The 16796-nt window shown below is 47.1% G+C and overlaps 1 protein-coding gene across 2 annotated transcripts; it reads left to right on the forward strand.

Moving 5' to 3' along the window:
• Window positions 1–518: 518 nt before the first annotated feature.
• LOC107373186 (uncharacterized) lies at window positions 519–12355 on the forward strand. 2 transcript variants are annotated; one of them, XM_070555436.1, is made up of 9 exons: window positions 519–5755; window positions 5833–6846; window positions 7035–7106; window positions 7226–7291; window positions 7660–7725; window positions 7796–7906; window positions 7987–8255; window positions 9935–10170; window positions 11598–12355. In XM_070555436.1, exons 3-9 carry the CDS (start codon window positions 7037–7039, stop codon window positions 12157–12159), a joined length of 1380 nt encoding a protein of 459 aa, XP_070411537.1. In that variant the 5' UTR covers window positions 519–5755; window positions 5833–6846; window positions 7035–7036; the 3' UTR covers window positions 12160–12355. The 2 variants fall into 2 exon arrangements, with proteins under 2 accessions (XP_070411537.1, XP_054592907.2); XM_054736932.2 differs by having other exon boundaries at window positions 519–6846.
• Window positions 12356–16796: the final 4441 nt, after the last annotated feature.

Genomic DNA, 16796 nt, shown 5'->3' on the forward strand with positions numbered 1-16796 from the left:
GAGACCAGGAACACGAACACTTGACTTGAGACCAGGAACACGAACACTTGACTTGACTTGAGACCAGTGTTGGGGTTATTAGATGAACGAATAATTTGTAAGCTTTTACTTACTTTTTGGATTCTTCAATAAATTCGTAAATATGGAAATATTTATCGATTTGTTAATTAAGATATCCTTAGATATCTACGGGGCACCATCCTCTTTTTAAACGGGGAAAAATTGAATCCAAATATCTTATCAAACTGTCTGAAGTTCGTAAAATCCATTTAGGAGCAGAGATTTTCAGCCAACACACACAAAGTTGCTTGAGACAAAACTGAATGGAATAACATTTAATTAAACAATGGAATAATAATGTAAAACAATCTGACGTGGGTAACCCAAGATGTCTGACCCTTTGTCTGGCTGAAAGTGTATGTGTGTGTCGCAACTCAGACCAGCCTGTGTGGAGAGGGGTCCTTTGTTCTGCTGACCACCAGATCAAACCATGTGTGTGTGTGTGTGTGGGGGGGGGGGGGGGGGGCAGTGATGTAAGGCTAAAGGAATGTGACAGGGAGCTGTCTTTTCAGCTCTCCTATAGACCCTTTTACTACCTACGTCATCAAAAGTTGCGCGCGCAGCCTGGCAACGAGAGTGAAGGCTTCCTCATTCACACTCGATACTAAAACAGCGTTTTAAACCCTTTGTTCTGAAGTTCTGAGCACATAAAAATGTCGGGTTGTTGCGTGTATGGATGCCAGAATCGCTTCTCTTCAATCAGTGGAGTGAAACTTTACAGAATTCCGAAGGGAGCACATCCATTTCAACAAAATCGGAGGCGTCTGTGGCCGCAGGCCATCAAAGGGGTTGATGAAAACTGGACGGAAAACACGATCCGAAATGCTCGAGTTTGTAGCGCCCATTTTATATCAGGTAAGGTAATTATGTACTAAGGTTACATATAAATTTATACGCTTTATTTCATGCTTCAAATTAACATTTCATTCTAATTCATCTGTATTTTCCCACTGCGTATTAGTATAAACTGTATTTCTCTAAAATTAACACGACTGTACTCTGAGCACGCTAAAAAAAGAAACCTATGCTATACTCACCCTGCCATGCAGGTACAGTTGGCTGTGAAGACGTAGTTCTCTGGTTTGTTTACTATGACCCAAGCCTCATACATAGCAGTCTTGTGTCCTTGTCTTTGGCTAGGAAGGACTTCTGCCTTCAAGACGCAAAACTCAGTCTATGTCGTGATGTTTTACTTTCTGTACGTGGCCACAGACAACATAGTTGTATGCATCTAACGATTTGTATGCGCCTAGCGTCTCACGTGTGTACTTACTGGGCCTCTCCACTAAAAACGTATATATATCGGGCCACTGGATATCTGGCCACGCACCTACATCTTCCACCCATTCCGTAATGCCACAGGGATCCGGGAGTCTGTTGCCATTCGTTAAAGTGAGTTTAATAATACAACATTCAAGATTTGCCGGTGATAACCCCGCAGCGTAGCTTGATAAAGCCTGACACAACGCCATTCTCTGTTGCCAAGCTGCGCGCGCATTCTCGCTGACGTCATATTGTTTACAAACAGTAAAAGGGTCTATAGACAAAGAAAAAGGGTTAGCTGGCACTTTAGACTCAAATCACAGTAAACTTAACTTGATCCACTCAAAACACTTCAGAAAAATTGATAAACAACAAAAGATCACTCGTAAATTAACATCTGACACAGTCTGCCAGCCTGGCCACAGCGCGACAAACTTAGATATTAACAATAACAAAACAAAACAAAATGGCTTACTTCAAGGTAGACAGTATGACGTATTTTGGTACGGAAGAGAAAAAAATGTCTGATAATTTGAAGCAATAGCGCGGTTTTATTGCTTGTTCTGAATTATAGAGAAAACGGGATAAGATAGAGAAGGGAGAGGAAGATAAAATAAAATCAAACTCTTGCGTTAGCGAACCAAAGGCGTCCCTTTGTTCTTCGCGCTGCAGGTCAGATGGTGGTTCCGTTGCTTCAAGCCAGGCCTCGTATGTGCGTCCAGAGTCGTAGCAGCGAACAATTTCTCACACATCAGCTGGAGTTGAGCAAAAGAGAGCAGATCTGCTGGGTTTCCCCTGCTTTTCAGCGGTTCTGCGTTCGATCCACTTAAGCCGCCAGGCCTCCCGCGTGATCACGTTGACCGGAGCCGTAGCAACCAGCGTGTCCTTCACCGCCAGTTAAACTGGACAAAAGAACGAATAAGTTTCGTTTTTGCTGAAATTTATAACTTCCAGCTGCTGTCTCTGTGTGGTTCTGCGCATGCGCAGGACGTGTTCAGGGTTCCGCGGTGACGTCATCACATTGCTTCCGGGCACAAAGACCCATGGGAAATGAAGTCTCTCTTGGAGCTGGAACTTATTATCTGCTTTTCAAAGCGCAGATTACACAGTTTTTGGATAAAATGCTGCGTAGCAATTTCCTCATGAGGGTAGACCCTCAACACCAGGAACAGAGACTTGACTTGACTTGAGACCAGGAACACGAACACTTGACTTGAGACCAGGAACACGAACACTTGACTGGACAGGAACACTTGACTTGACTGGACAGGAACACTTGACTGGACAGGAGGACAAACCGCATCAGCCGGGACGGGACCCTGTAGTAACTGCAGCAGCAGGCGTGGGACCCAGTAGAGACAGCAGCATGAAGGACCTGCAGGCACAGACCCCGCAGGCGTGAACAAGGAAGCAGAAGAACAGCAGGAGCGATGCGAGGAAACCAGGAGCGGTAAATGGTAAATGGTAAATGGCCTGTATTTGATATAGCGCCTTCTAGAGTCCTTGAACCCCCCAAGGCGCTTTACAACACAACCAGTCATTCACCCATTCACACAAACATTCACACACTGGTGGGGATGAGCTACAATGTAGCCACAGCTGCACTGGGGCGCACTGACAGAGGCGAGGCTGCCGAGCACTGGCGCCACCGGTCCTTCCGACGACCACCAGCAGGCAACGTGGGTTAAGTGTCTTGCCCAAGGACACAACGACAGCGACAGACTGAGCGGGTCTCGAACCTGCGACCTTCCGATTGCGAGGCGAGCACTTAACTCCTGTGCCACCGTCGCTCCCAGGTACTCGGCAAACAGTCCTGAGCAGGTGCACACCATGACTCGACTGGATCTACAGGCAGGCTCAGGTGAAGGGAAGCTGACATGGAGCGGAAGACCAGACCTACCACTCCGAAGAACGCTGGCGTGCGCAGGGGTTTTTACCTCCATAAAAAACTCCAGAAAACAGCAGCTTCCGTGAAAAACAGGACGGGGCGAAAACAGCAGGAGGAGAATGACCCTGACCACCCCGAAGACAAATAGGATGCGCCAGGATCTCCCAGAGGGCTCGACCACCCCGAGACAGGTAGGATGCGCCGAAAAAAACAAAAAACTCCAGGCCGAAATCTCCCTCTGCTGAAAGGGAGAAAAAAAAAAGAAAAAATAATTCTCCAGAAACAGGTGTTAGCTCACCACAGGTCCAGGTTTGGTCGGAGCATTCTGTCATGAGGTGAGGGTGGAGATGGCAGACCATGTGTGGTGGAGGGTTCAGGAGGCAGAAAAGCAGGCACGGATGAAAAAATAAAAATGGATATAATGGTAGTAGCACAAGCACGAACACAACGCAATGATCCGACAACGACAGGAACAAAGAGGGAGGTATAAGTACACAGAACAATCAGGGAATGTTACGCCCCCTCTCTGCAGGTCTAGGATGATGAGGGGACTAACACAAGAAAATAGGCGTAAAGGTGTGTGTGAGAATAAAGGACGAGGAGGTTAGAGTAAAAACAAAAGGATTTATTAACATAAAGTGTCCGTGGGTAAACGGCATAGATAAGGCTTACTACTAATAAACTCAAACATAAGCAGTCTCACTGCTTATGAAAAAAAAGAAGGCTTTCTGCCAAACGCAAGATATCCCCGGCTCAAAAGTCCTATGGGGATAAAAGAAAACTTCCACGAAGGTTTAACCCTTAACAAGGCGTGTGACAACACGCTCAGAAGGTACCCAGGCTAATCCTGGATCCGGGATCTCTATCAACAACCTTAACCCAACCTTAAACCCAGCAGGAACGGTGTGAACAGCCTTAAACCCGACTGGTAACGGTAGCAAAGTGTCTGTGAGCTGAGGAGAATCTCTGGCTACTCCAGGATCTCCTCGATGTCTGCTGCGTTCCTCCTTTTAAAGAGCTGGGAGCTGCTTGATCGCTGATGAAGATCAGCTGCTGTCTCTGCTGGCGTGCCTCTCTCCAAGGTCCTGAAAGGGCGCTGGAGCGCTGGAGAGTGTGAGCTGGCCGCTCCTGGCGCTGTCCCTGGTGCTGGATCCCGTGCAGCGGGGACAAAAGGCTCAGGCTAGGATGAGAGGACGGACCGAGGGGACGAGGGTCGTCACAGGGAACACATGGGCAGGTTGACGAGGGGCAGGTGAGAACAATAAGGCTAATTACGGAAGGAGCGACACAGTCAGGGAGGCCGGGGCGAATCATGACACTGTTATTAATAATATTGTGTATTATTTACACCAATCAGAATATTCAGTCATGTTCAGACATCCAAACCTTAGAGATGAAATAAAATCAATATTAAAGTTAAAAGTGATTAACATTGTTTCTTCATTAAAAGATCAGTTATCTGTGAACACTTTTCTACTTGATGTTGTCCAGCTGAAGCAGACATCTGCTTATTTCTAACGGAGCTGGGGTCTCATTTATCAAACATTGCGTAGAATCCTTACTAAAACTGCACTTAAAGAGCAAGTCACATCAAAATCAACTTATTTTAGCTTATAACTAGTATAAATGAGTGTCTAATAGTGTTGTAGACATGTGTAGTTATTATTTTTACATTTTGATGCGTTTTCTTAGAAAAATCTAAATTCTGTCTGCTAACGTCAGTCTAGCGCCATCTTCAGCTCAAAAGTATAGAACACGTTTATTATGAGTCGGTTTTAGCCAATGGCTAACGAGAAAAGTACTACGTAGCAGCTCTGTGGCTGTAAGTTTGTTATAAAAGCACCGCGGTCTCAACCAGCCTTGTAGCAGTCGGGGCTTGTAAGTGAGTTGTGCTGTATGTAGAAGTCTTTAATTGATTAAATGAAGACCTCAGAGCCACTTGTTGATTTTCACAAGGCTTCTGTGTTACTTCCTTTATTCTTTTCCCGCCTCGTCACACATTCCTTTTTTCTCTCGCCATCAGTCCCAAGATGCCCCCTAGAGGCTCCATCCTGAACACCTCTACACCTCCCCCTTTTAGCTTGAAAAACTCTACTTGTAAGATAACCTTGTACTCAACACAACAGTATCATTCTAACAGAAACCTGACTTATAGTCCAGTGTTTACAACCAAGCATTTTCAACTCTTGTTTAACAATATAACCTAACATAAACACCTTTGTTTTAGAAACATCGCCCTTTTGTTTTTAAATGTAGGGGTCAACTAAAATGAGAATATTCACAAGTCCAGTCTCTCTGGTGGGCGGGAAACCCTTCCCGACCTGGTCACAGTGGTACCCGGGAGTCTCTGTGTCAGGTCTGACACCGGCTCCTCAGAGCAGGGCAGCTCTGTCTCAGGGAGTACAGTCAGGTGAGCCCTGTTTCTTCTAAAACTCCCTTGCTCGGTTTCCACTACATAAGACCTTGGGGTTGAGGCCGGACCCTGGACCGTAGCAGTGGACTGTGATGTTCTAATCCACACTCTTTGGCCCAGAATCAGAACTGGTAAGTCTTTGGCCTTATGCCTCCTATCGAACGAATTCTTCTGCCTTTCCTTCAACTCTTTATCCCTTTTCCTGAAGGCTCCAAGGTTCGGCCAGGCTGGATTCAACGCTTGTGCTGTGGTGGGAACTGTGGACCTTATCCGCCTCCCCATCAGCAGTTGCACTGGACTCAGTCCATGAGCTAACGGTGTAGTTCTTTAGGCTAAAAGAGCCCTCTGAGGGTCTGGACTTTTACTAAGCAGCTGTTTGACCGTCCTGACGGCACTCTCTGCTTCCCTGTTGCTCTGAGGGTAACGAGGGCTACTGGTCACATGTCGGAAACCATAGTCCTGGGCAAACAGACTAAAGTCAGAGGAAGCAAACTGCGGGCCATTGTCCGTCACCAGGCATTCCGGCACGCAGAATCTTGCAAAGATCACCTTCAGCCGCTCCACCGTTGTAGCTGTTGTGAGAAATGGGAGGTTGGCTCTTTACTGGCCCCGGAGGATCCAGGTTCGAGTCCGGGCAGCGAAAATAGAGTAGATGTCATGTTATTTTTTCCTATTTCCTGTGATATTATTTTACAGTTGTGACCGTTCAACTGTCATTAAACGTCCGAATGTTTGCTGGGCAGTGTTTTAAAAAGTGCACATAAGCTAGATGGTTTTAACCATATACAATTATATTTTTTGTGATACTGGAAAAATACATACTGAAATAAAACTACTGATTGAAAACTTTATGACTGTGGTTGTACAAAATATGAGTCACTAATACACTGCAAAGGCCCTTAGAGTGGGGCTTCCAGAGAGAGAGAGAGAGAGAGAGAGAGAGAGAGAGTACATACAAGCCCCCGATGTTGTGTGGAACCAGCCCTTCAAAGCAAGCCTGCATGCATCTTATGAAGAGTGGATGTCTGGCGACACAAACAAGCAATACACAAGTGGAGGGAACCTGAAAGCACCATCTCGCCGTCTGCTTGTGGACTGGGTTCTTGCTGCTTGGGACAAGCTGGACACGGAGCTGGTCATAAAGTCCTTCAAAGTGTGTGGCCAGTCTGTGAAACCCGACGGGAGTGAGGACCACCTCATACTGTGCTTCAGAGACGGACAGGTACGTTGAAATAATGTATCATTATCAGTCTAATTCATCTACCATTAGATGAATTTATTCGTGAGTGAACCTTTCCACTGTTACTTGCATTTGCAGCTAAACTAAAATGTAATGTATGGTAATGTTGGTCTTTCACAAATCATGGTGAAATATGAATACGCTAAATACTTTTTTCTGTTTTCTTTAAGAGATGGAAGCTGATGAAGAGCTGGAAACAATGATGCTTTCTTTGTCTCCATCCAAGCTCCTTCCTCGTGACGGTAACAACAAAACCCTTCATAAGCATAAAATCACATTCAAAGTGTTTATTTACAAATAAACTTAAGAGACAATTGTTTTACTCACATTGTATGTTTTTGTGCTTATGTCCCCAAAACAGGCTCAGAGGAGAAAACTGAACAGAAGACACGGGCTGCCTGTCCACCAGCTACTGCACGCCACCTGGGTGAGCGTCACATGCACTCGGGCACCTGTTTTCAGACACTCGAAGCTTAAACCTTCTTCCACCTACACTGACTTTGTAGAACATTTGTTTTTCAGTTTTCTTTAAGATTTGCATGTTTGTTTGCTGAAACACTGAGGGTGTGGTATGAAACTGAATTTCAGGGTAAAAGAGTAAACAAAAGAAATAATATTGAACTTTAAAAACTGCATCATTCATTTATGTCAAGACTGATTACCACATAATAAAATAAAATAAAAATATAAATCAGTGATCATACCACAACCACCTTTTACTTGATGAGGTCCATTATCTTTAGACTTTAGAAGACAGACGTGGGTCACAGCAGTAAAATGATTTTTCTGCTTCAGCATCAGCAGCAGCCTCACAACCAGACCAGTCTGATGATTGCAGCACCCCCCTCTCCTCTGCATCAGGTAGCTGAATGCACATGTGCATATATATGGTTTGTTTAAATCATATTAACATCTGATGTTTTCCCCACAGGTCCTGCATCTATGGAGCCTCCACTACCAGTTCCTCCAGAGTTACTTGCCCTCAAAATTCCATCGAGGAAAACCACACCACCCTTAAGACTGGAGCCGGTATCGGGCCTTGGTGAGTGTGTTAAAAAAAAGAATAATCATATTTAATTTATATTTTATTACACTTATAAGGTTACTTGTGTGGTTGTGCAGCACTCCTTCCGGGAACGCCTGCAGCATCTTCAGCTTCCTCAGCATCACCTGCAGCTTCTGGTCAGTCGGTGTTAGGCCACCCCACCACACCTGCTCCTCCTTCAGCAGTCTCTGCAGCGAGAGATCCACCAGCTCAGTCTCAGAGACCTGCTGTCCCACCGATGCCCAGCTACGAACAGGATATGAGCCGATGGAACTGCTCTCACCAGCAAAGGATTTGGATGAAGACGGAGATGGAATCCCTGGGTCTGTGGCCTGGATCTCGACCGGTGAGACACCCAGTGAACTTGATCTCATTGTGGCGTAACCCCCCTCAGCCAGAGCTCATCGACTCCATCTAAGAACTGCCATCACCCAAATATTTTCAGCTGCATCCATTTTTCATCTGGAAACCAGAGCATGCCGTCGTGGAAAGAGTGCGTAACAACTACTCACTTCCATGCCTCCACAACTGCTCAAACCCCCACGTGGTCTCGTCAGGAGTTGGTCGGCCTCGTGTTGTCCTTGGAGCAAGCGGGCAGTACTACATCCTGGCCTCACGCCTCAGCTGTAGAGTCTGCATGAAGTTCTGGTTTGCAGATAAACCTCAATGGGTCAGCATGCTGCCAAATAGATTCTGCAGCATTTTTCCAGCATTTCTGACCCACAAGAAAGGCATATGCAGGACCGTGATGGATGAGCTGCGGCGGTCAGGAAAGTCTCCAAATGACATGGCCAACCAGCTAAATGAAGTTCTCCATCTTAAGTACGAGCGTACTCACCTGGCATACCTCTCCTCTGTTAAAAACATAATGGATGGAGACTGTGGACTGTATGGCCAGCGGGCCATCACTGCAACTCTGAGGACAACTGCTGCTCCTGCTGCTTTTGGGATGTACGAGGATGTTGATGGCTGGCATGGAGTAGCTGTTGAAGCTCATTACCTGGTTGACTGTCTCATTCAGGAGTACAGAAGGCAGAAGGACTCGCTGAATCTGTTTCTTCAGGGTACCTTTGGGCAGGTCTTCAGAGCTGACCACTAGGGCTTACGCGGTAACCGCAAAAATGAAATATCGCAATATGAAGAAGCCCACCGCGCTGCACCATGGGCCACCGCGATTACTGAACTTGGTTCAACTCAATGATGCATGTTGAGAAGGATGGCTGCACTGGTATCAAAACGAAACGTCACTTCGCTCCTTTGGGAGCACTTTGGTTTTCAGTACGTCAGCTGCTGCGCAGCCAGAGTCCTTGGCCGAGACAGAGCTGCCACCAGCGGCCCGAAGAGAGTTTGAGCCGAGCTGGAGCTCACTCGCTACCTGCAGGAGGAATGCACCCACCCTAAAGAACCCCCCTGACATGGTGGAGCAACAACCGGGAGAGATTCCCTTTGCTCGCCAGAGTCGCACGCAGGTACGTGTGCGTTAGTGCAACGAGCGCACCATCCGAGAGGGTTTTCAGTGTTGCTGGAAATGTTGCCACCCCTCTCAGATCCTCTCTCAAACCGTATATGGTTAACATGCTGGTTTTCCTTGTGGGCAACAAGGACGCGACCGAGCTATAAATCACCATCATTCGTGTGTGTGTAGTGAAACGATAGTGCGCCCGCCCCCCGGCGCGCGCGCGCCCGGTACATGTACTTTTTTATGCTTGATTTTAAACAACTAAACAACATGGGGATTTGTTAGATGCTGCAGCCAAATTTGCATTTAAAAGTTTAACCTTCTCCTGAATTTTGTTGTTTTTAAGTTCAGTCGGACTCCGACTGTCGGAGAAACAAACGTTACTGCCATCTGTGTTGTTACTGCCCTTTGATCTGCATTCAGTAAAGTGTTATTAAAGAAGGCACGGCAATTTTAAACCTTTTTTAAATGTGTAAACATTATGTTTAGATAGTACTGCAATCAAAAAAAGAAGTGCTGCAATAATATCGCACACCGCAATACTAAGCCACCCTGAATCACCGCAGGGGGAATTCCTCAACCGCGACAGCCCTACTGACCACACCCGTAAGGTGGCATGGAAAGTGGTCCTCTCATCAGGCACCGTGTCATCATATGCCGTCATGAATGAGAACTGGATGATCCTGTCCTGGGCGATGCTGCAGTCTGAATCAGACAAATCGCTGGAGCCAGTGTACGAGGGGCTGTCCTGCCGTTACGTTTCTGCAGGACAGCCTAAAGCCACGCATAAGTCGGTTGACAGGTAAGGTCAGACATCATTAGCCACGTTTACATGCGCATATTTAATCGGATTGAATGCCCATTCAGATTGAAAATTCTGCATGTAAACATGTCAATCAGAATATTCTGATCCGATTCGGCCCGATCGGATTGAAATTTCAATCCGATTGAGAGAGGTGGTTTATTCCGTTCTTCATTCCGATTGACGTGCATGTGCACAGCCATTCGGATTGTTGGGGTAAAATAATGCCCACTGCGCATGTGTGCAACAGCCAGCGGGCCTCTCCGCTGTCATTTGGACTGCCTGACTTCAAAAATGACGGTGTAATTAACGAGCGGCGGCTTTTAAATCCGACAACAAGCCGTCCCGTTTCAGTAATATTTAATTCAGAACTTGCATTTTGTGGAAGTAAAATAAAAATCTGATTATTGCACAAATCATTCGACAAAGATGTTCAAATCTGTACTGGAAATACGCAGGTTTATTGTGGGGGTTGCAGCGCACGGATCCCCGTTTCTGTCAGCTTTGAACGCAGCTGCTTCTGCAGCAGGAGACACGCTTGTAAAGAACACAGGATAATCTGGGTTTTACAGACCTGATTGGAGGCTGATGTTGGGTAGGAAAACGTCCTCGGTTAAATACTCTGGACGACAGTAAAGTCCGTGTTCGTTAAAAGCACGTAAACGCAGATGACCTGAGATGCGGTTCGTTAATGATGAACACAGGCTTCTAAACTTTCTGAACATCTTCTGTTATTTTGTTTGAACAGATTTTTCTCAACAGTTTCAGCTGATCGTCACATGTTATTAATAATAAGCCACAACAGAGCTCAGTAATAAAACATGAGGCTAACCCCACCCCCCCCCCACCCCCACCCCCCGTCCCCGCTCTGTGCCGCAGCGCAGCGCAACAGCTGTCAATTCAGACCTGCGGACCAGCTGATCAAGAGGCAGACATAACCCTCCCTTATTTTAATCAACAATAAAATGCAGCAAAGCATATATCTGCAGTTATTCACTGAAGAAAACGTAACTTCTGTGAGCTAAATAAAAATATTAAATTGAATAAATGGATCAGGAAAGCAGGAAGAATAGTTATTTCTGTTTTTACATTTTTCTTTTCGTTTCATGGCGTTTGTTTACAATTTTTCTTTCGTGAAAGGCAACTCTGCGCATGCTCAACCTATTTAATCGGATTAAATGCTTGGTGCATATGTACGCACGGCATGATCGGATCATTTCAGTTCGTGTCCATGTGAACAGAGATTCGGAAATTCCGATCAACCAAGATTTCAATCGGATTGAGGAAATTTGCCACATGAAAACGCAGCTACTGTTTCCTTTGCCCTGCTTATTTTTTAATGTTCATTCATTAAAACAAGGTATAAATTATAGTGTAAAATATATTTGTGTACAACTAGTATTTCATTCCTTTATTTATATTTGCAGAGATTGCTGCGCTGCATTCCGCATCCCAAATCCTGGACATCAGGAACACCTGCTCTGGGATTCTTGGAAGACCACGGATGACATAATAGCCGAGGCAACTTCTGGGAATCTCAACAACAGCTGTGCTTCTCACCAAAGCTATAACAGTAAAATCAACATTAAGCTGGATTTATTTCATTGTATGCGGCGTTTCACCAGAGAGTGCACATCTGAACATCACCCACTGCGCAGCGCTTTCTGCAAGTTTCTCTCTGCAGCCTTCTGTGTTGTTGACCAGACAGACCTGCGTCGACTGAGGCAAGCCTATGTCTTCTGTGGCATAATATATATCAGGCAGCACTGTCGTACCAAGATCCCACAGCCCAGAGAGTTGCTGGTGAGAGTAGAGAGTGTTCTGCAGAAGTTCTTCTCAGAAAGTGACCCTGACGGAGTGCCGGTTTTTAAACCGAGCATGCTGAAAGTGTGGAGGATTCAGCGTGTCCACATTCTCCGGGGCTGTCTGAGTGGTCCAGAGGTTGGTGAGGGGGGTCCTCTACAGACATGGTGGCATGGTCCAACTTAACCATGTGAAGGGGGAGGAGGCAGCTGTACCTGTCTGGATCCCTGTGCGAGGCACCTCTCAGCAGGAGGGTTTTCAGTTTCATCAGTCCAAGTGGGTCACGGGAACTCGGGTCTCCACAGAGCTTTTCCAGGTGCAGGGAATGATTGGAGTGGCTCTCTGGAATTTTCAACGTCTTCTGGACCTGAAGCAGCCTGATGTTCAGCTCCCTTTGGTTTTCGATCCAGCTTTGGTGTCGGAGCTGAACAAACTTTCAGAGGAAGTCACGGGACAAGCCAAGCATCCTGCCCTGCGTCTTTCCAATGCAGACACTGGAGAACGGTTTGGACTGCAGTATTTGGAGCCCGGCTGTCAACCCGTCCCTCTGGACTGGAATAAGCCGAGGGCACAGAACACTCCAGCTTCTCCCACCTCAGAGCCAACCCCTCCCTTTGTGACAGCTACTGACCTACTTGAGGAGGTGAAGGTGGAGCTCTTTGCTCAGGTAACCATGATCCTTGCTTTAGTTCTGACACATTTCAAATAACAACATTCAAATGATCATCAACCAACTACATTGCTCGTTTCAGGACGACGCTGCTGGTGTAACTGCGCTCGGCACACAGACCACAGTCCAGCCCGGCCCAAACAAAGGTAGTTCACGTCACCTTTTCATCCTCCTCCTATATTTACTTTTGGCTTTATATTCCAACACAAATTAATACAGTTTCTTCTTGGTTTTCTCATTTTCTCTCCATAAAATGTCCCAGTAGTACTACCACCACCACTGCCTTTGGCAGCCTGTCCTCGTGCTGCTCGCACAGGTCCCATCAAAACTGGTGGTCTGCTGTTTGTCTTGGACCATTCTCGGTGGACGCAGCCAATGAGGGAAACCATTGACCAGATCGTGGCGAAGCATCGTGGGCAAAAAGACTTTCTCACTAAAGTCGACGCAGAGTACGCCGTTCTGGTTCAAGCTGCATCCAGAGACCCCAACAGCCTCCTGCATCCCACCGCTAAACAGCATCTCTCACGCTACATAAAGCACCTGGCTAAGATGACAAACACAAGCTCATCACTCAACACCAGTTCAGAGACACTTCTGGAGACCCAACGGCTGTGGCATAACCTCACAGAAGGCAGTGAGACTGTTGCTGTTCACGTGGTAACCATTCCCCCTGCCACTGTCAACCCACCCAGAATTAAGGCACAGGACCCCCCTCTGACAAAAACAGAAATTGAGAAAATGGTAAAAGACATTGTCCAAAAGCACCAGGAACAACAACAACAACAACAACCTGCGAAAAAAAGAACAAGAAACTGTGTCGCATGTGGCCAGCCGAAGTCACGTTTCAGGGGGGATGGATCCAGTGTTCACTTCTTTTATCAGTCAGGAGAGGTTAAATACTTTTATTGCTCCGTTAAAGTCCACCAGACCTATGCGCCAGAGGGTCTGACAGATCCACGGATGCCATTTGTTGATTTTGCAGACTCACCTTTTTTTATGAGAGAGCTTGAGGCTGCAAAGCTGCGCTCCACAGAAACAAAGCAGGTTATGGAGGAACGAAAAAAGAGGAAGGCAACAGAGGAGCATCCCACTGGAAGGCTATGCAGGTTCTGTTGTGAGCTGGGAGGTGAGCACTCCACACACACCATGACATCACCTGGCTTGTGAGTTCTGTTTTCAGGAGAGAGAGCAGCAGCTGCAATCAATCAGCTGATCAGTGGGTGGCCTTCATAAGGAGGACGGAGGACACTGCTAAGCCGCCGGATGATTACGCCTACTGGTAGAGTCCCAGCCACAGTGTTAACTCGATTTTGAAACCTTGACTTTGAACTGTCGGAACTTAGACTTTGAACTTTGAAACCTTAGCCTTGAACTTTAGAAACGTGTTTTTTGCTAGCGATCTTTTGCTCAGATTTTGTTCTCGTTTTGTCTCAGGCTCAGTCATCTTTCCATACACCACCTCCTCGCTGAGACCTTTTGGATTTACTACTCGACCGTACTACGTCTGGACTTCACTCCCGGTTCCCGTCCTCCTCACGGCACTAACTGCTCCCAGCACTACAGGCTCTCTCTCTCCTTCCCTCCGGTTGTAAAACCTTGCCGATCTTCATCACCCCGGAATACTCATTCACTCTCCCAGCTCACCCCTCCCTGGAGATCCTCCACCACGCTACAGCTGTAAGTCCTCCTACCAAACTCATCCTCTACCACACTACAGTTTCAATCAAGGACTCACCTCTGTTTCCCTTCCCTCAGACGCTGCTCCCGTTTACCCATTCACTGGATTTCCAGTGCACCCTAAGTTCTAGTTACCAAATAAATCTTTATTTTTTCACATCCTGCTCCAGTGTGTTGATTCTGCATGTCTTGGGTTAAATCATTACCTCAGACCATGACAGAATCATCCGGCCAAGACGTTAACCCAGCAGAATCAATACTCACCTCTCTTTCTCACAGATTAGCCCAGCAGGAACAAATCCTCCCGAAACTCATGGAGCAGTTAACCCAATCCAACCAACGCTGCCAGCAGTTGGAGACAATAGTTCGGCAACTGCATGAATCCATTTCTACGACTCGTCCCTCCACATCCTCCTCGGATTCACAGTTAAATCCAACCACTGCTACAAGCATTCATGGAGCTGAAGCTACAAGCTCCTCAGAGGAGACTCATTTCCGCGTTGCCCCGTCACCGGCGACAACCACCTTCGGAGGTGAGTTTGAGGAGTGTCACAGTTTCCTGCTTCAATGCAGATTGGCATTTGAACGTAGCCCTGCTGCTTTTAGATCTGATTCAGCCAAGATCTCCTATGTTGTTGGACTTTTACGGGGCAGAGCCTTAAGATGGGCTGAGGCCAAGAGCCACAATGATTCGTTTTTACATGGACTCTTTAATGACTTTGTGACAGAATTCACCCAGACGTTTGGCAGTGTGGAATCTGTTTCTGACATCAGGAGGAAACTAATAAATCTCTCCCAAGGCAGACGTTCTGTGGCAGACCTGGCTGTGGATTTTCGAATCTTGGCAGCACGCACGACTTGGGATGAGGATGCCCTTATGGGGGTGTTCACTGAGGCCCTGAATGACAGGATCAGGAACCAGCTGGCTCTTTGCCCCGAACCCAAATCGTTGGCTGAATTAATCAGGCTGGCCATGTCAATAGACAAGCGTCACCGCGAGATGAGAAGAGTGGAGTTGGTGACCCCTCCTCCTGTTCCAGAACATTCCTCCGGGGCCAGGGGGCGTTCCACACCCGAACTCCTACCCAAGGACGAACCCATGCAAATGGGCAGAGCCAAACTCACTCAGGAAGAAAAAGAGCACCGACGCAAGATGGGACTCTGTTTATATTGTGGAATAGCGGGACATGTCGTGAACAACTGTCCCTCTCTGGTAAAAGGGCACGCCCACCGGTAAGACCGGGTCTATTGGTGGGCGGTAACCTGATTTCTTCTGTGACCCGGTGTTCTTTGCCATGCACTTTGTTTTATCAATCTAAGCAGATTCCTCTTGAAGCCTTAGTGGATTCTGGGTGTGAGCAATCGTTATTGGACCCTCGACTGGTGACTGAATGGGGAATTCCCACAACGAAGCTCTCTACGCCTCGCTCTGTCTCTTCCCTGGATAACCGCAATCTCTCATCCATAACTCTCCAGACGGTTCCTCTCCGCCTTCAGGTTTCAGGTAACCATGTGGAGACTCTCACTTTTTATGTGTTTCCTTCCCCTCAGTCTCCACTGGTGCTAGGACATTCATGGCTTGTCCGCCACAACCCCATTCTCGACTGGAGGGAGAACAAGATCATTGGATGGGGCCCAGAGTGCTCGCAGTTGTGTCTGCGCTCCGCAGCTCTGCCTAGCCGTGGACCTGTCAATCCCCCTGCAGAGAACATCGATCTGGCTACGGTACCACAAGTTTACCATGATCTGAAACTTGTTTTTAGTAAAGACCGTGCTTCTTCATTACCCCCACACAGACCGTTTGACTGTGCTATAGATCTATTACCCGGAGCCCCTCTGCCTTCCAGCCGTTTGTACCAACTGTCCAAACCGGAGAGAGAGAGCATGGAGGAGTACATCCAGGACTGTCTTGCAGCCGGCACTATTCGACCGTCATCCTCCCCTCTGGGTGCCGGCTTCTTTTTCGTGCCTAAGAAGGACGGTTCCCTCAGGCCCTGCATTGACTATAGAGGTTTGAACCAAATCACGGTTAAAAACAAGTATCCTCTGCCTCTACTTTCATCCACGTTCGAACCAGTACAGGACTCCACCATCTTCACCCGACTAGACCTCCGGAACGCTTACCACCTGGTTCGGGTGAAGGAGGGGGATGAATGGAAGACGGCGTTTAAAACGCCAGTGGGTCACTTCGAGTATCTGGTGATGCCCTTCGGCCTTACTAACGCCCCTGCAGTCTTCCAATCCCTGGTTAACTCCGTGCTGGGTGATTTCCTTAACCGCTTTGTCACAGTTTACTTGGATGACATTCTGATTTTTTCTAAGACCCCGGAGCAACACGTCCGGCATGTGAGAGCAGTTCTCCAGCGCCTTCTCGAAAACAGACTATACGTAAAAGCAGAGAAGTGCGAATTTCACGTCCCAACCGTTAAGTTTTTGGGGTTTGTCATTGAGGGTGGTAGGTTGAGGGCGGATCCTG

Source organism: Nothobranchius furzeri, chromosome 10 (assembly GCF_043380555.1).
Source record: "Nothobranchius furzeri strain GRZ-AD chromosome 10, NfurGRZ-RIMD1, whole genome shotgun sequence".
Taxonomy (NCBI): domain Eukaryota; kingdom Metazoa; phylum Chordata; class Actinopteri; order Cyprinodontiformes; family Nothobranchiidae; genus Nothobranchius; species Nothobranchius furzeri.